Below are 19,751 nucleotides of genomic sequence, written 5' to 3' on the forward strand. Positions count from 1 at the left end.
TCCATTCATTCGGTCACTTCTTCTTAATGACAATGTTGAGGAATGTTGTAAGCTTTCAGGAAGAGCATTCTGGGTCATTTCTTTCTGCGCCCAACCAATTTGAAACCATTCCACTGAATTCCTCCCCTTGACCCCAGACACAGAAGTTTGTTCATACTGTGGGTGGAGTGGGGGGGGGGGGGAAACTCCCATTTACAAAAGAATTGTAAACTGAGATCTTAAAAAGATTGATTTATTTAAAAGTAATCTAAAATGACATATTGATACAAAGTTGTCACAAGCTTTCAAGGTCAAAACAAAAGTCATTCATCACCAGCAAAGGATTAAAATCCAGGTGGACCATGTGAGCCTGAAGGTTGGTGACAGTAAAGGATGTTCTAGCACAAAAACTGAGTTGGAGATGTGCCTTCCATTTGTAATCACTTTGTGGCACTATTTACAAAGAATCAACATTCCAAGTGCTTTGCCTAATGCAAATACAGTATGCAGAATAAACTTTTTACGCAACTTAAGGGACCCCTGGGTCATCTCACTGACACCGGAATGCACTTCTACAACCGGCTGTTAAGCACGTGCAAACTCAGCTGGTAAACACCATCAGGATATTTACAGAGAAGGGATATTTACATAGCCAAATCTTGAACTTGCTCTATGTTCTTGCTCTTGCTTTTTAACCTGGATTCACTAGAAATTGTGACATGTCCTTTTCAGCTCTGATCAAAGGGCACTGCATTTCATTGCAGTCCAATGCCCTCCCCTCCCATTGCACTGGCAGAGATCAGCTCCCAATATAGACCAGACAGCTGGCTGGTAAAGGGAAGTAAGCACAAGACACTGAGCCTAGACACTGCATTTTCAACATCCCTTCCTGTGCAATTTAATAAATTCAACAAAAAATGGCTTTCATTTTAAATAAAAGCTTTTACAAATTAAAGTGACATTTAAATAAAATTATTTTATCCTGAAAGCAGAACACATTGAAATACCCAACAAGTTTCAACAATGGAGATTTTAGAGATGACAAAAGTGTGCATAAAGACATCGAAACAGGGCTGGACTGCACCCCAAGGATAGGATTTCCCAGATTTTCAATCTAACTGCAGACAGCTGCTTGCTACACTGGCATTCAGCTCTATCCCCAGGGGTGAAACCCAGCCCGGTTGTATGTGCGGTCTAGTTTAGGAACAAATCCACAGCTCAGAACTAAATCTCACGTGGACAAAAATTAACCCTTTGTATTGGATAATTTGAGGTATACTGAATCTCACTACCTGAGGACCTGAAATATTTCCCTTCCAGAATCAGATCAATTCTTGTATAGTTAATCATGTAGTGCTTCAATTCCAACATTTGGTGTATAAAACAAGGCAAGACTGCATCTCTGAACTCCAATTCTCATATCAAGTGTACATTTGATTTGTAAAAGCTGCTTTTATTTCCGACAGTAAAGTTGGTTCTAGGAAGGGCTTCAGTGGGTTGTGATCATTGACATACCTGACAGGTCAATCAAGTTATCAATCAAATCTTCACTCCCAATAATGGGATTTATTGATTGGCAGCCTTGAAATTCTGTGCAAAAATCTGGCCATTTGAGTCACCAGTCTTAGAGTAGCAAAGCAAGAATCAAAATAAATCTGGTCATCTATGAATATTATTGGTGCAAAATTAATTTTGGAAAACATTTGACTTGAAAAGATCAAAATCTGGCCCATTGGCATTTGTGGCCGTCTTCATTTAAAAGAACTTCAACCCGTCATGAAAATGTGATAGCAAAAAGTGCACTGTAGAATTGTATTCAATTTTCAAGTTGACAAAGTTAATATCATCTTAAAAACCCCATGCATACATGTTTTGGCCTTTAGTGTGAATGCTGAAGACCAGGGAGTCAGCTGGTGCTTACTTCTGTATTCTGCCAGCCTAGGCCACACAGGCGCAGCAATTCAGGTAAACAGTTCAAGTCAGAGTCTTGAGGATCTTAAAGAGTAGAATCCTTCTGGAAATCCAGGACTGTGTGAATTTTTTCTTCAGACCTTTCAGCCTCATTCCTATGTGAAAAAGCAAATGGTTTTTTAAAACATTGGAAGGAGAGAAGACGATAAATAATACAATACATTTGTGTTATTTTTAGAGAAATGCATGGGAAAAACAGCAACGCTTTAAACACAAAACAGAATGTGATTGTCTTATTGAGGCAGCAGCAAAGATGAAAGATTTGCTTGTCACATACAGTGAAATGTGTCATTTGCATCAAATCACATCATTGAGATTGTACTGGGCAATGAGCAAGTGTCGCTACACTTCCGGCGCCAATGCAGCGTGCCAACTCACTAACTCTAACCTTGTGTCTTTGGAAAGTGGGAGGAAACTGGAACACCCAGTTTAACCCACGTAGTCACTGGGACAATGGACAAACTCCTTGCTGGCAGCAACAGGAATTGAACTCTGATTGATGATCATTGGCACTGTAAAGTGATGCACCAACTGTTACGCAATCATGGAACTATCTCACAGCTCATGTCCTAGGTGATCCTGACCTCTGGTGCTGTTAGCTTGGAGTTTGCATATCCTGTGTTATGTCTGTACATAAAGAACTTCAGTTCCCAGTCTGCATTGCAGGCGGTTCACCTAGAATTGATGTCGGTGAGCTGGTTGCATGCACTCGTATTGAGCTGAAACCACTACTGGAGCGTACCAAATAAAGATGTGTAAGTTTTTTTAAACCCACGCCAAGTTTGTCTTTATTAAGGACAAACATAATATTCTTTATGTGGATTTCCTTACACATCCCAAGGATGGACAGAATGAGAGGTTAATTTGACTACTGTAAATTGACCTTAGTGTTGACTCTCAGGAGAGTGGAATACTATACAGGAGAATAAAATACGTTTAGGGTAAGATTAATGTAATTGGGCCTATGATGGTGAGCCGGCTCTGAGCTGAAGGAACCACACTTGTGCTGTGTGACATGGAGTAAATGAAATAATGTTAAACAGAGATTCTGCAGATGTTGGAGACCTTAAACAACACATACAAAATGCTGGAGGAACTCAGCAAGGCAGGCAGCAACTATGGAAAGGAGTAAATTGCTGCCATTTCAGGCTGAGACCCTTCATCAGGACTGGAGAGAAAGGGAGCAGAAAGCCAGAATAAGGTGGGAGGGGGGAAAGGAGTACAAACTGACAGGTGACACCAGGTGAGGGAGGTGGGGGGGGGGGAAGCAGCTGCAAGGGGATACCTCCAGCATTGTATGTGCATTGAAATAACTTGCATTGATGTCTATAATGGAAAACTAAACAAGTTCAAGAGCAGGGAATAGAAAGGATATATCGGTTGGGTGGGATGAAGCAGTCCATTAGTGGACGTGTATTGAGCAGGTGTATTATTCAAACCCCATTCCTGTGCTAGGTGGATAAAATGGAATAATCACATCCCAAGTGCAAGTGCTATTCCCCACGTACACAGACCAATATCATTTATGATGCTTAACATCTTAAAATGAGGAAGACCCCAGTATCAAAGCCCTCAGGAAAATAAATCAAAGCCATCCAAGTAACTAATCTAAAACATGTCGCACCTTTAGCAGGAAAGCATCCCAAGAATTACCAAAAAAGTAAATTTGTCATTGAGCTAGAGAGGAAAAAAACTGAGGCAGGAGTTAAGGGAACACAAATACAAGCACAGAATTTGGATAAAAACACAAAATGCTGGCAGAACTCAGCAGACCAGAGAGCATCTATGGGAGGAGGTAGTGACGACATTTTGGGCCGAAACCCTTCATCAGGAGTCAGGAGGTTGACCTGTACATAGCAGAGGCACGACAACAACTTGCTGACACCTCCTCTTATCTACCCCTGGTCTCCTGATGAAGGGTTTCGGCCTGAAACGTCGTCACTACCTCCTCCCATAGATGCTCTCTGGTCTGCTGAGTTCTGCCAGCATTTTGTGTTTTTATTTATTTCCAGCATCTGCAGATTCACTCGTGTTGCCACAGCATTTGGATCTCTGTTTCAATAAAGCAATAGTCATTGATGCAGAACCAAGGAGACCACAGGTTTAAGAGATTACAGCAACAGCTGAGGATGGGGGAGGAAGCCATGGAGGGAACTGGAGCAGATGTTTTAGGAACAAAGGCTTCCAGGTTGAGACCCTACATCAGGACTCCTGGGTCTTGGCCCGAAATGTCGACTGTTTGTTTATTCATTTTCATAGATACTGCCTGAGCTGCTGAGTTCTTCAGCATTTTGTGTGCATTGCTCTGGATTTCCAGCAGCTGCAGAATCTCCTGCATCTTAGAAAGATTGCTACCCATCAGATCTCACCCTGGGAGATGCTATATCACAGGCAACAACAGAAAAATACATAAAATGGATGCATAGGTGGGCTAAATAGGAGTCTTTCTCCCAAAGCAGAAATGTCAAACACTAAAGGGGGGGGGGAGATTTAGGGTGAGGGGGCAAGCGTTTAAGAAAATTTGCAAAGCATTAGTTGCAGGGGTCTGGACTGTGTTGTGAGGGGGGATGATAGAAGGTACATGGCTATCCCAGTTCTACAAAAGCAGCCATTTGGCCTTTTGGAACAAATTTCAAGAACTATTGGATACAGTTGATCAGCAGACACAGGTGCCTAGTTTCCATAATGAATTGTTCAAACAGCATAACTTCTAAGAAATACAGATCAAAGATTAGTGAACAGAGGCATAATACCATGACCATTTTACTTCATTATTGCAGAATCAGTTAGTCTTTTTTCATCTCATGACAAATTCAACTTGAGCCAATTTCATGTATTTGTTTTTCCATTTCGATCCTAGCCACTAGGTGGCAGAACAGGACCACGAGTACATCAAGTATAAAAGCTCTCATCTTTTAAGTCCATTCATTCATCACTCTTTTATGGGGGTGGGGGGGGGGAAGGATGGGTTTAAAATTCAAAAGAGTGGGAAACAAATTTGTGGAATTCACTGTGGAAACCAAGTCATTGGGTATATTTAAAGCCAGGGTGCCAAAGGTTATGGGGAAAAGGGAGAATAGGGTTCAGAGGGAAATTAAAACAGCCATGATTGAATTGCAGAGAAGACAGAATGGGCCCAGTGGCCTAAATCTGCTCCTGTGTGTCATGGTCTAACAGGAGATTCAGGAAGGAGGAAGTGGATAAAGATTTAAGCCAAAAAAAAATTAGAGGAAAGATGACAGGACAAATAAGTAGAGACAAATGGAAGATGAAAGGAAGGGACAGAATGCTCAGGCTGCATGAAGGAATAGAAAGATGATCCACAGTGTGTATAGACAGGAGAGGGAGAAATGTCGCACTCCCCACAACCTCCTCCACCCCATTCATACTTACATTCATGATAGTGTAGACCCAGTTGAGTAGTACAGTCACATTGGTGTAAACGCCAGGCCGACCAATCCGGGCACATCCTGTGCCCCAGCTCACGATACCAACCAGCTGCCAATGCTGGTATCGATAAACTAGCGGCCCCCCACTGTCACCCTGGAGAGGGAACGGACACAGTCAAAACATGGTGCTGGCACAATATACAATAGCAAGGGCCTTGGAAGAGAAGGCCATTCAAACACTTGATGATATCCCAGTCAGTTAAGTTCAATGTTCAAAGTAAATTTATGAACAAAGTATGTATACATCATCACATACAACCTTGAGATTCATTTTCTTTAGGGGAAAATAGCATTAATGAAAATCTATAAACAAAGGCTGACAAACAACCAATGTGCAAATGACAAATTGTACAAATAATGAATGTAAAATAATACTGAGTTGTTGAATCCTTGACACTTTTAACTTGCACTGGACACTTATAACTTGTTTTTAACTGACATGTGGCTGTTGTGTTTTACTATTTATTGTTATGTTTATTATTTAGTGTTGTGTTTGTTATGTTATGATTCCACTGTCTCATTCTGCCCTGCAGAGTTGATGTACGGTTAGAATGACAATAAAGTTTTTGAATCTTGAATCTTTAGGCTGTAGTGTCAGTTCAGCTTTGAGAGAAGTGAAGTTATCCATGCTGGTTCAGCAATCTGATAGATGTAGGATAACAACTGTTCCTAAACTTCTAATGTGGGACCCAAGGCTTCTGTACTTCTTGCCCAATGGTAGCAGTGAGCATGGCCTGAATGGTGGGGTCCTTGATGATGGATGCTGCTTTCATGTGGCAGTGCACCTTGAAGATGTGCTCAACTCGTGGGGAGGGCTTTGCTTATGATGTTCTCTTGACTTCACCCACCTATAAAACTCATACCTGTAACATCACAGCTGTCTTAAATTCTCATAACCTTCTCCCCCTGACCCAGCTGTTCCAAGCCCCTTTAAACTCTCCAGCATCCACTTCTCCCACTCTTAAGTACAAGCTCCAGTCCAATTATGCTCAAAGTTAATTTCTGGTTGAAACATCAGAAACAGATCAATACAGTACAACAAATCAAACACGAGAAACTAGCTCTGCTCCAAGAGAAGCAAATGCAAGACTTCCACAAGCAATAGACTGCAGATGCTGGAAATCTAAAGCAACAAAACACTGGAGGAACTCAGCAGGTCAGGCAGCATCTATGGAAATGAATAACCAGTCGACATTTCAAACAGAGACCGAATGGGCCTTTTGGCTCACAATGTGCTGACCTTTTAACCTATTTCCTCCTACACAACTTCCCATTTCTGGCGCCCCAGAAGTGCAGTGGTTAGCATGATGCCTTTACAGCTCAAAGTGGAGTTCAGAGCCCAATTCCCATGTCCTGTAAGGAGTCCCTGTACATCCCCCCCATGGAATGCATGGCTTTTCCCCCAGTGCTCCAATTTCATCCCACAGTCCAAGGACATACCAGTGGGTTAATTGTTTTTATTTAATAAATTGTCCTATACAAGTGCATTCCATACAGTTACTCTAAGAAATATACCTCTGACATTCTCCTTATGCCTCATCATAATAACCATTTCTGCCTTGGGGAAAAAGGCGCTGACTATCCACTAATCCTCAAATTCAATTGGCCAAGAAGTTGACACCATTGATGACATCAGTACAAGATAATTTTTAGTACTGCATCATCAGCATAGTGTAGCAAGGAGGAAATTAGTCTTCAGCCATGCCTGGGGTCTTTCCTTCAGCCCACTGAGCATGCAGAATATACTCTGCATTTTAATCTACTGTGGTAACCTTTCAACCCTTTGCTTTGTAAGCATCTAGCAGTGTCTGACCAAAAGACACCAGCTTACTAATTATACAGTGTACCCAAGTCTTTGGAACTCAGAACTGCAGAAGAAAATCAAGTATTAGCACCCCATAAACACAGGAGATTCTGCAGATGTCAAAAATCCCAAGCAACACATTCACATTTTAGTATGCATCGTCCACATACCTGACACGCATCCACTTTGCCAGTGAGGTAGCCCGCACACAGCATGCGTTCTGTGATCCTCCCAGCATAATACTGCCCCTGATTACAAATGCTTCGATTAATTATTGATACGTTGGCCTGCTGCAGCATAGGAGACACTTCACCTTTGTATACAAACAAAACACAACGTAATTAGAACAGGAGATCCCACCTTTTGCATTCAATTTAAAATCTTAGCCAGCATCACACTGAGCTGTAAGCTTCCTTTCTTTTGATTGCATCTTCTCCCTCAAAGAGCCAAAATGCTTCTCCTTGGCCCTAGCCCGACATAACCAAAGTAGATCACCTGGACCTTAATCACAATATTCTTTATTGATTCTGCCAAATACATTAGCCTCCCATCTCAAAGAAGGAACTCCGGCAATAACATATGGACACAAGTTGCCTACACATTCTAACATTAGCTACAATTAAAAATTACCTCAAGCTATTTAAATGCCATGAAGGTGCCATATATACTCAATGGCCTCCTTATTAGGCACAGGAGTGGAACCTGCTGCTGTAGCTCATCCACTTCAAGGTTCAACATCTTGTTCATTCAGAGATGCTCTTCTGCACACCACTGTTGTAATGCGTGGTTAAGTTACAAGGCCATCCTGTCAGCCTGAATCATTTCAGTCATTCTCCTCTGACCTCTCTCAGAAATAAGTGCTTTCGCCCACAGAATTGCCACTCACTGGATGTTTTTTCCTGTTCCTCGCATCATTCTCTGTAAACTCTAGAGATTTGTGCTTGAAAATCCCAAGAGATACTCAAACCACCCCATATGGCAGCAACCACAATTCCACGGTCACAGTCACAGATCACATTTCTTCCCCATTCTGATGTTAGGTCTGAACAACTGAACCTCTTGAACACATCTGCATGTGTTTAGGCACGAGTTGCTGCCACATGATTGGCTGATTACATATTTGCATTAATGAACAGGTATACAGGAGTACCTAATAAAGACGCAAGATTATAAGAGCAGAATTAGGCCATTTAGCCCATTGTGTCTGCTCCATCATTTTATCATGGTTGATCCAATTTTCCCCTCAGCCCCAATCTCCTGCCTTCTCCCCGTATCCCTTCATGCCCTGACCAATCAAGAATCTATCAACGTCTGCCTTAAGGGTCGGCACAACATTGTGGGCCAAATGGACTGTACTGTTCTGTATTGTTCTTTGACTATACATAAAGACTTGGCCTCCACAGCTGCCTGTGGCAAAGAATTCCACAGATTCACCACTCTCTAGCTAAATAAATTCCTCCTCATCACCATTCTAAAGGATATCCCTCTATTCTGAGGCTGTGTCCTCTAATCTTAGACTCTTTGGTCATATGAAGAATATGGCCACTGAGTGTAAATGCAAGTTTCCTTTCCTACAAGTTACTTGATCTGATTTGGCCCTGACCTGTTACATGAGGAGTGAATTAGTTCTTGCACTCTGCCCAAATACAATTGCTTTTTGGTGTTTAGTAAGCGCTGCCTTCAGCTCAAGAAGAGATTAAAAGTAATTTATTATTACTATTACTTTTATACACACATTGAAAAGTGCAGAAGAGCATCTCTGAGTGAACATGCAACATGTTGAACCTTGAAGTGGATGGGCCACAGCAGCAGAAGGCCACACGAGGTTCCACCCCATATCTAGTAAGTTGGCTATAGAGTGTATATGCATACTATGAATATTGTGAGCTACTGACTTCCATCTGTTTATTGTTACAATTTGTAACAGTGGTGTAATGTGAAACACTGACAATGTAAATACATTGAAGCTCTAAAATACTTCAAAGGTTGTGGTACACTTATTATTTAGAAAGTTTATGGATTATATTCATTAACACAATTACAGACTATTTCACAATTCTATTAACAATTTCAAAATTATATTAACATTATATAAAAGAAAATTCCAGCTTCGTGGCAACGTGCACGGAGCATTCCAAATACTGCGCAGTCACACAACTTGGAATAACAGAATCCACAAAAGCAAGGTAGCAATAGAGCATCTTCTTTTATCATCACCCAATTCGCCATCAAGCTTTAAATGAAACCACAAAATCTAGAACTTGATAGAAATTACTATAGCCACCTACAGTCAGGACAATTTACAATAGCCAATTAACCTGTCAGCCAGTATGGCTTTGGGCCCCATATCCAAGAACGAACATGCTGGAATTGCAGAGGGTCTTGGGGGTGGGGGGATTATGAGAATGATTTTGGGAATGAAAGGGTTAATATGAGGAGCATTTCATGGCTCTGTACCTGTACCCGCTGGGGTTGAAAGGTTGAAAGGCCTAAATCAAGTGGGCATGCAGATGCTGCTTCCAAGTGGTAGAGTTTAGGACCAGTGGGCACAGCCTCAGAATACAAAGACGTCCCTTTGGAACAGAGATGATGAGGGATTTCTTTGGCCAGAAGGTGGTGAATCTGGGGAGGCCAAGCCATTGGGTACATTTAAAGCAGAGGTTGGTAGGATCTTGATTATTCAGGGCATCAAAGGTTATGGGGAGGAAGGCAGAAGAATGAGTTGTGAGGGAAAATAAAATCAGCCATGATAGAATGGCAGAGCAGACTCGATGGGCTGAATGGCCTAACTATGTTTTATGGTCTCAGAGAAGATGCAAAGCCCACACAGACAACACTAGAGGCCAGGATCAAACCCAAGAGGCTGGAGTTAAGGCAGCTGCAACATTGCACCTCATGGCTAAATACTGACCAGTGAAATATAGGTATGGGGTAGAGAACATTTAGCTGTGTTTGAAGAGATGCAAAGCAAAATTGGCACAACTTAGCTGTACAGAAGTGGAACAGATGGGCGATGTTAATATTGTAACTATGCAGATAACAAATTTAAGGTACTTTCACCCCCATCTCATAGCCAAAGGTGACCAAAATATAATTACCATATTCTTTCCTGTAGCCCCAGCCAGTAACCCATGCTTTGTTCTTTTGCGCTGGGGTGTTAAAGTTGGGTAAACAAATTGGACGGATGTAATCTGGAGAAAGAAATAAAGATAATTTATATATAAAGAAATTGTGCATCACATCAATGTAAATGACAGTGAAGCCTAGGGAATTTCATCTTTCAGTCAGTGATATACTAGACTGCCTCAGGTAGCAATAGCAAACTGGTACTATTTAATAACCAAAAATATCCAAGTGGCCAGTTTGCAAATATTTATCTTTTGGGGAAAGTAGATAAAACTTCTTCACTCAATTTCTTTCGTACATAATGGCAGAGTGCTCTGAATGTTATATTTCTTATGATAAATAGGTGGTATTAACCCTTTAGGCTCCTGCCTTCATCTGTTGTACCCTCCACTAGTTTGAGGGACTACAAATGTAACAACTGTTTATTCCCTCCAGAGATGCTGCCTGACCTGCTGAGTTCCTTCGGAATTTTTAAGATCTCCAGCACCGCAGTATCCCTGTAATTAGAAGTGGCTCCTCTTAGTCTGGGGAACAATTGATGCCTCAGCCGTGGGTGTAACTGGACTGGGTGCAAGGTGGAGTAAGTGTGTAACCACATGGCTACTCATTGAGTGCAGATTAAATTCTGAAATCACATAGATGCTTGGAATAATAAAGATTCCCAAGTCCTGATGCAGAGTTTCGACCCGAAACATCAATTCCTTTCCTCCCACAGATGCTGCTTGATCCACCGAGTTCCACTTGCTCGGAAAAATAAAAGATTTGGACTGCCACTCTGTTTAGCTAAGAATTGGGACCCCCTACCCCCAGAATGTATATGATAATTACCAACCAGAAACTGATGCCAAATTGACCAATTATTAACTGCAGGTCAGCCACTGAAAATTTGTATTGAAAATGGTTTAAATGGAAGAAGTTCCCCAAAAGAGAAATAACTCTGGCTGGCTAAAGAATAAACATAGTACATTAATCAATATTATCCTTTCTTAAACTAAACTATACCATACCTGTGTAAGGCAGGGAATACCTCAACTTCACCAGGGCAACATCATAATCATTGGTCAACTCATCATAGTCCCCATGCGTGATGATATTCTTGACAGAAAATGTGCTCCCTCCAGAGTGGAGTCTCTCACTTCCAGCAAACACCCTCCAGTTTGCAATCTGCTGGTAGTCCCTGGAACAAAAAGTCAATCAACAAATTATTTCCAAAAAAAAAAGAACTTTTTGACACTAGCACCTTGGCAAATTGAGGGATTTATTTTATATCCAAACAATGGTGAATGGGACAACGTAGGATAAGCTTTAATATGGATGGGATCCTGTTCAGGGAAGCGTTTAATTGGGTAATTCAGAGAATGCTTGCATAAAGTCAAACGGCGCAGACAGACATTTGGCCCACTGCTTTGACAATCATTAAGTAACTCTATATCAGGGTTTCCCAACCTGGGGTCTGTGTACTCCTTGTACCCCATGTACAGGGTGTCCACGGCATAAAATGGCTGGGAATTCCTTTTCTATACCAAGCCCTTTCCTAGCACTTGAGCCATGTCCTTCAATGCCACACTTTGTGTTCATGTAAGAACCAGCTTCAGGATGAAAATTTTTCAAACAATGCTTTCCAAATCTTCCATCCCTCATCCTAAATCTATGGCCTTTAATAAAACACTTCTGCTCAGGGCAGGTAGAGGTGGCATGGTAGGGCTAACAGCTTTGCAGTGCCAGCAACTAGAATATTGGGATTCAATTCCCACCACTGTCTGTAAGGAGTTTGTATGTTCTCCACAAGCATGTGGATTGCCTCTGGGTGCTTCAGTTTCCTTCCACATTCCAAAGACGTATGGCTAGGGTTAGTCAGTCTTGGGCACGTGCCATGTTGGTGCCAAAAGTATGGCAACACTTGCTGGCTGAACTTCAGCACAACTGCAGACTGTGTTGGTCATTGATGCAAATAACATTTCACTATCATTAAATGTATATGTAACAAATAAAACTAATCTTGAAACTTTAATCTCCAAAAAACAGGATAGTATTAGTGGATTATTTTAAATTCTCAAGCATTGACTGGGTCACCCATAGTGTAAAATGCTTGCACAGGGTGGAATGTGTTTAAAAAATGTCCAGTAAAGCTTCCTTAATTAAAATAGAGGGTCCTACTATAAGGGTGCTGCACTGGACCTCTCAAGGAACAGGACAAGGCAAATAAAGTGTTAGTGGGGTGAACTTTGTGGCCAGTAACCACTGTTCTATTTGTTGTAGAAAGATAGGACTGCTCTACAAGGTCTTAAATTAGGGAAGAATCAGTTTTGGAGACATTTGGCAGGAACTCAGGTTGACTGGCTGAGAACGTTTGTAGGTAAAAGGATGTTTAGAAAGTGGGAGGCTTTTAAACACGAGTGCAGGGACAACGCATTCTTGTTGGGTCAAGAGCAAGTCAGGAAATGAAAGATCAATTGGTTAATGAGAGATATTGAAGCCAAGGTCAGAAAAATCAGTTTAAGCAATTGCGATTAAGCAAATCCCTTGATGAAAATTCGAAGGAAAACTAGAGGGCTGAAAGAGGGCAAAAAGAGGATCTGGCAGGTAAGGTTAAGGATAATCCAAGGAGGGTGAACATGGAAAGAATAGATCCCCTTAAGGATCAACATGTTGAGCCATAGGAGATGGGTGAGATTTTTAACATTTCTCATCAGTTTCTACTGTGGAGATCATAGAAGCTAAGGAATTGAGGCAAAAACGTTGTGGTATCCTGGATGAGATACAAATTACCAGAGGATTGGCAGTCCTAAAGTAGGTGAAAAAATTCTCAGGGCCTGACCAAATACACCCTCAGACCTTGTGGGAAGCCAAGAAAGAAACAAGAGGTCCTAGCAAAGATACTTGTGTCACTTTTAGCCATTGGTGAAGCTCTGAAAGACTGGAGCGTGCTTAATGTGTACCATATTTAAAAGCAGCAAAGACTAGGCAGGGAACCACAGGCCATTGAGCTTGACATCAATTGTTTGCAAGTTACTGAAGGATATTCTGAAGCACAAATCTGCCAACACATGATTAAAGATTATCAGTAGGGATATTGGTACAGCAACTGCTCCGCATGTGACTGCAAGGAACTGTAGAGTGTGGGGTCGCGGCTCAGCACATGAACCAGCCTCTTTATGGTCTGTATACTTATTGTAGCCTGCATAATCAAAGGCCGCACCCACCCCACATATTCTCTTTTCTCCCCTCTTCTATCGGGCAACAAATACAAAGGCCTGTACACCAGTCTCATGGACAGCATCAATGCCGTTGTTAGACTCTTGTACAGACCTCTTGTTGAAAAGATATTCTTGGCCTCACAATCTACCCCATTATGATCTTGCACTTTATCATTTACCTGCACTGCACTTTTTCCATAGCTTTTACACTTCATTCTGCATTGTTATCGTTGACCTTATTCTAGCTCAATGCACTGTGTAATGATTTGATCTGCATGAACAGTAATGCAAGATAAGCTTTTCAATGCATCTTGGTACATATCACAATAAGACACGACAATAATGCATGAGAGAGTGTGACTGAAATCTACTTGTATTTTTGTTGAAGAGGCAACAAGAGGACTGATGAGGGCATCGCAGATGATGTTGAATACAAATACATGGACTCAAGCAAAGACTTAACAAGGTTAAATGCTGGAAGGTTAGTTTGTAAGGCAAGGTCACATGGGATCCAGTGAGAGCTAACTTAATGGATACAAATTCGGCTTGATGGTAGGAAGCAGAGTGACGGTGGAAGACTGTGTTTCAGGTTTGAGGGCTGCGACTAGTAGGTTGCCTCAGGGATCATTGCTGGATCCATGGTTATTAATTTAGATGACAATGTACAAGGCATGGTTAACAAGTTTGCAGATGACATTAAAATAAGCAGCATCATGGACAGCAAAGGTTATTAAAAAGTCAGGAGGATCTTCCTCAGCTAGGTAAGTGGGCTGAGGATTGGCAAATGCTGTTCAATTCAGTGTAAGGTGTTGCACTTTGGGAAAGCAAACCAGGGTAGGACTTTGTTCTAAACACTGACCAGAAGGGCCTTAGAGTTCAAGTACATTGCTCCCTGAAAGTGACATCCCAGATAGACAGTGGTTTTAAAAAACATTTACCACGCTGTGACTCAGTGCCCTGACTGATGAGTAGCAGAGTCAGGGCAATTAAGCTTAAAAAAAAGTACAAATATTTACAAGAATTTTGCTAGGACACGAGGGCCTGAGCTTCAGGGAGAGGTTGGACAGGCTAGGACTCGATTCACAGGAGTGTTAGAGAATAAGGGGTGACCCCATAGACCTGTACAAAATCATGAATGCATAGACAGGGTGAATGTGTTAGGTTTGTGGTTTTCCCAGGGAATGAAACAAAATCTAGATTTAAGGCATAGGGTTAAAGTGAGAAGGCTGACATTTAAAGTGACCCGACAGGTAATTTTGTTACGCAGAGGGTGGAGAGTACCTGCAATGAGCTGTCAGAGCAAGTGCTTGGAGCACATACAATAACAGCACTTAAAAGACTTGGGAAAGGTAAAAAGGATAGGAAAGGTTTAGTGGCACATGGGTCAAATGCAGACAATGTGACCAGCTTAGATGGGCATCCTGGTGAATTTCCTGTGAAGCTTCTCCAGTGCGATCATATCCTTCCTATGGTGTTGGCCAGGACTGCATAGTGCTTGGGCTTTCCAAAGTCCTATATGGCTGTGCTATAACTGCCCTAGCACTTACATAGATGCCCCAGCCAATGAAAGCAATTATCCCAGATGTCTCCATCTAGCCATGCTTAGACATGTACTCCCTAACCAACATTGCACTTGCACAGAAAGTTTGAATATGCTTTGCATATATTACAATGAGTGAAACAGTGCAGAAATAATTAGCTGCAAGGAAGAACAGCATCACGCATGGACTTACACCGGAAAGCAGTGTGCGGCAGTTATCACCCACTGGGAGCTTATTATGCTGCCACCACACAGGTGCTGGTCCTTGTACTGGAGGCTGACCTGCCAGGGCCATTCATCAATGTTGGCATCCTCTCCTCCTACAATACGTTCACTTGCACTGCGTTCACATCCTGAAACAAATCACATTTCGGATAATCACAAAATCCAAACTAATCATGTGCAGACAGAGATTGGAGGCAGTTATTATCATTGGGTACAAATGCAGAACACAAACGTATTGAATTCTCTTTTGAACCCAGTTCAATAATCTTTAGAACAGATTCCATTTTATGGTTTGGGCTTATTTTTGGTGCTCAACTTTACCCCAACTGAACCAGCCACAAAACACGGTTGCTAGAGCAGGTTGGAATCCGAGGATTTTTATCTGACTCTTCAACACAGCTCAAATCAAAATCATGGAATCCTCTACACTCCAGCTGAGTGTTGTCATTAACACTTGTAGCCCAGCACTAGATTAAAGTTAGATTTCTTCAGTCAGTTCAAATATTACCCTCGTCGTCTAATTCCCCCACCATTGCAGTGTAGAGTACCAACAGGATGTCTTACAGAAGACAACAGGTTTCATTTTCCCTAAATCTCTGTTCACTCACTAGCTGAACAAAGTGGCAAGTGCAATGGACTAACATCTTGTCCAAAGCTCACACCAGCCTGAAGTGGAACAATATTGCTATTCCTTCTTCAGCACAAGGTCAAAACTCTAAACTTTCTACATACAAGGTTAGATGCACCTTCACATGGGCTGTACCACCCAAAATGGTGCCCACCACCATCTTAATTAGAGAAGAGCAAAAAAATGCTGGCATTTCCAGGGACATTGTATTTCACAAATGATTCATTAAACAGTTGAAGATGGTTCAAGTCACCGGGAAACAGGATGGGATTGCTCAAGAAATGAAAATAAACAGTTGGGGAGTAAAACACTAGGGATCTTCAATACTATAAGATGGCACCAACAAACAATGCTACCTTGGGCAACATCTTCCAGATAGACCAAACTGTTTCTTTCACTTTTTGCAGGTCTTTTTATTTTAAAACGTCTCTGGTATTGCTGGAACCTGTGATCTACAGTTTGAAGGCGTTTGTTTGGCTGATTGCTGCCTCCGAGTAGATTCCAAGAGGCGAGCTGCCTCGAGGACAAGAAGCTTAGAGATAGGGAGCAGGGAGCAAGCCCACGATCGGCTCCATTTTTTGCCGATCAAAGAGTAGAGGAAGACTGAAACAGAGGCAAATGAGTGTTCAGTGCTCTCTACCAGCCTTTCACCCACTGCTGCCAGAGGAAGGTATCTGAGTGACAGTCTCTCACTCGCTGCTCCTGAGACACTGCGTTCAAATGGCCTCTTCCCTTCCATGCTTTCAGAGGATGGTACCGAAGTTCTGTGCCTGCGGTCTATGGGTTGGATTGTAGCTCACTTTCCTCTTCAGTTTCATGTTTTTATATTCTGTCTCTCCACCCGTTCTTTCTCGTTGCAGCTTGCATGATTTGTTCTTTTGCGCATGAAGGGGGTTGATTTTCTTGTTGCTGTTTGCGCAATTTGTTTTTGTGGGGGGGGGGGGTCAATGTTCTTTTTGCCATTTGCGCAATTTGTTTTTGTTTGTGCATGGGGGGGGGGTTAATGTTTTTCTTTTGAACTGCTTCCGTACTTAATTGTTTTGTGACTGTCTGGAGAGTTGTATACTGCACACATATCTTGAACCCCTCAAAACTAATCACTAAGCTCCAAGACCTTGGTCTCAATACCTCCTTGTGCAACTGGATCCTGGATTTCCTCACTTGCAGACCCCAGTCAGTTTGAATTGGCAACAATAACTTCTCCACAATCTCCATCAGCACAGGTGCACTACTAGGCTGTGTGCTTCGCCCCCTGCGCTACTCACTTTACACCTACGAATGTATGGCTAAGCACAGTTCCAGTGCCATACTTAAGCTGTGATGCAGGCCGAATCAAAGGTGGTGATGAATCAGCATACAGAAGGGAGATTGAAAATCTGGCTGAGTGATGTCACAACAACCTCTCACACAATGTCATCAAGACCAAAGAGCTGATTATTGACTTCAGAAGGAACTCAGAGGTCCATAAACCAGTTGTCCCTGGAGAATCAGAAGCAACTTTAAATTACTGTGTTATCAATTTAGTGGACCTGCCCTGGACCCAGCATGCAGGTGCAATAATGAAGCACCTCAACTTTCTTTGGAGTTTGCAGAGGTTCAGCATGACATACAAAACTTTGACAAACTTCTATATATGTGCAGTGAAGAGTGTATTGACTGTCTGCAAAGTTCAAAGTACATTTACCCAAGTATGCATACATTATACAACTTGGAGATGCATCTTCCAACAGGCAGCCACAAAACAAAGAACATAGCCTGGTATGGAACCACCAATGCCCTTGAACGAAAAATCCTACAAAATGTTATGGATATGGCCCAGTCCATCACAGGTAAAGCCCTCCCCACCACTGAGCACATCTGGGACTCCTACTGCCTAGGTTATGTTCTCTTCTCACTGCTGCCATCAGGAAGGTGGTACAGGAGCCTCAGGACTCACAACAGGTTCAGGAACAGTTATTACCCCTCAAACATCAGGCTCCTGAACCAAAGGGAACAACTTCACTTGCCCAATCACTAAAATGTTCCTACAACCCGTGGACTCACTTTCAAGGATTCTTCATATCAAGTTCAATATTTATTGCTTATTTATTTATATTACTGTTTCTTCTCTTTGCACAGTTTGTTGTCTTCTGCACCCTGGTTGAAATCCCTGGTTTGGCTACTATTCATTGATTCTATTACAGTTGCTATTTTATAGATTTGTTGAGTAGGTCCACAAGAAAATGAATCTCAGTGTTGTATATGGTGACATGTACTTTGATAATAAAATTTACTTTGAAGCCATAGCAGGGAAGTGATAATGACCTTAAATATTTGGATCTCCCATTACCGCAGAGCCAACCAACGATAAAGCATTCAGGTAGCCCAGTACCCCTGTTAGTCTGGATTAAACTAACTGATTGTGATCACTCATTAATCAAATGTATGCTGCCTTCTCAACAGACAACTACCTGGAGGCAAAGTAAATAGAATCTGTTCTTTGAGAGTTTATCTGCCTCTACCCAGAACACACAGAATATGGAGAACAATTTAGTAAACACTGAATATTTAGTTTAATAATTAACTCACGTGCACAAACAAGAGAGACAATCTGATTGGAATTGCAGGTCCTGAACAGAGAACAGAAGGAAACATTGGTTCAGGGAGAGTTCACTTCAGAAAATTTTCACCATCTTGATTTACTTTCACTAGTTTTTAAATTCATAATTGACTCTGAGCTGAGACAGGGAAAATATTAAAAAGTTGCTGTTGTACATGGAGCTTCCAACAATTGATCATAAATGAGTTATCAAAACATTTGCAGGCAAGGTCATGTGATTTCACACCAGCTTCTCTGCCTGTGTCTGAAAGGAAAGTCAGATTTGTTTAAAAAACCCAAAAAGGCATAGAGTGCATTTTGAGATCTGTTTCCAGTGGAACATCCGATTGTGAAGGACACAGGTTTAAGACAATTGGCATTGAAATGGGGAGTCGCAAACAACCATTGCATAGGGGAGAGAGAAGCTGGAGTCAGGAGGAACAGGAGAATCTCTGTCGGTTGAACAGCATCTGTAGGGGGCAAAGAATTGTGGAAGCATTGGGTCGAGACCCAAAACATTAACAATTCCATTCCCAAACCAAGTATTTGAATCCACTGCTGGCTGGGTTAATGGAAAGAGCAGCTTTCAGACAGGAAATGGATAAACGCTTGGTGAAAAATTCAGAGATTGAAAGAACAGGGAGTGGAGCCAACTGATTTACTCTTTGAGAAGCCATGTACTCAAAATGAGATGCCTCACCACAGGTATTGTGTAAAGTTTTAGTCTCCAAATTTGAGGAAGGACATTCTTGCTATTGAAGGAGTACAGCGTAGGTTCACAACGTTAATTCCCGGGATGGCGGGACTGTCATATGTTGAAAGGTGGGGCGACTGGGCTTGTATACACTGGAATTTAGAAAGATGAGAGGGGATCTGATTGAAACATATAAGATTGTTAAGGGATTGGACACGCTAGAGGCAGGAAACACGTTCCCGATGTTGGAGGAGTCCAGAACCAGAGGCCACAATTTAAGAATAAGGGGTAGGCCATTTAGAATGGAGTTGAGGAAAAACTTTTTCCACCCAGAGAGTTGTGGATCTGTGGAATGCTCTGCCTCAGAAGGCAGTGGAGGCCAATTCTCTGGATACTTTCAAGAAAGAGTTAGATAGAGCTCTTAAAGGGATATGGGGAGAAGACAGGAACAGGATACTGATTGTGGATGACCAGCCATGATCATAGTGAATGGCAGTGCTGGCTCGAAGGGCCAAATGGCCTGCTCCGGTACCTATTGTCTATTGTGTGATACATGAAGG

The 19,751-nt window shown here is 42.0% G+C and overlaps 1 protein-coding gene across 8 annotated transcripts in view; it reads right to left on the reverse strand.

Annotated features, from left to right (window-relative positions):
• Positions 1 to 216: 216 nt before the first annotated feature.
• LOC132385113 (transmembrane protease serine 4-like) overlaps positions 217 to 19,751 on the reverse strand; it is a 49,127-nt gene continuing 29,592 nt past the window's right edge. For all 8 annotated transcript variants that reach the window (XM_059956872.1, XM_059956874.1, XM_059956876.1 and 5 more), the window contains 7 exons: positions 18,488 to 18,528; positions 15,260 to 15,419; positions 11,337 to 11,506; positions 10,302 to 10,394; positions 7,374 to 7,516; positions 5,344 to 5,493; positions 217 to 2,045 (listed from right to left, as the gene is read on the reverse strand). In XM_059956872.1, coding sequence (XP_059812855.1) covers positions 2,040 to 2,045; positions 5,344 to 5,493; positions 7,374 to 7,516; positions 10,302 to 10,394; positions 11,337 to 11,506; positions 15,260 to 15,419; positions 18,488 to 18,528 — 763 coding nt within the window. In that variant the 3' untranslated portion in view covers positions 217 to 2,039. The remainder of the gene's footprint in view (positions 2,046 to 5,343; positions 5,494 to 7,373; positions 7,517 to 10,301; positions 10,395 to 11,336; positions 11,507 to 15,259; positions 15,420 to 18,487; positions 18,529 to 19,751) is intronic.

Source organism: Hypanus sabinus, chromosome X2 (assembly GCF_030144855.1).
Source record: "Hypanus sabinus isolate sHypSab1 chromosome X2, sHypSab1.hap1, whole genome shotgun sequence".
Lineage (NCBI taxonomy): Eukaryota > Metazoa > Chordata > Chondrichthyes > Myliobatiformes > Dasyatidae > Hypanus > Hypanus sabinus.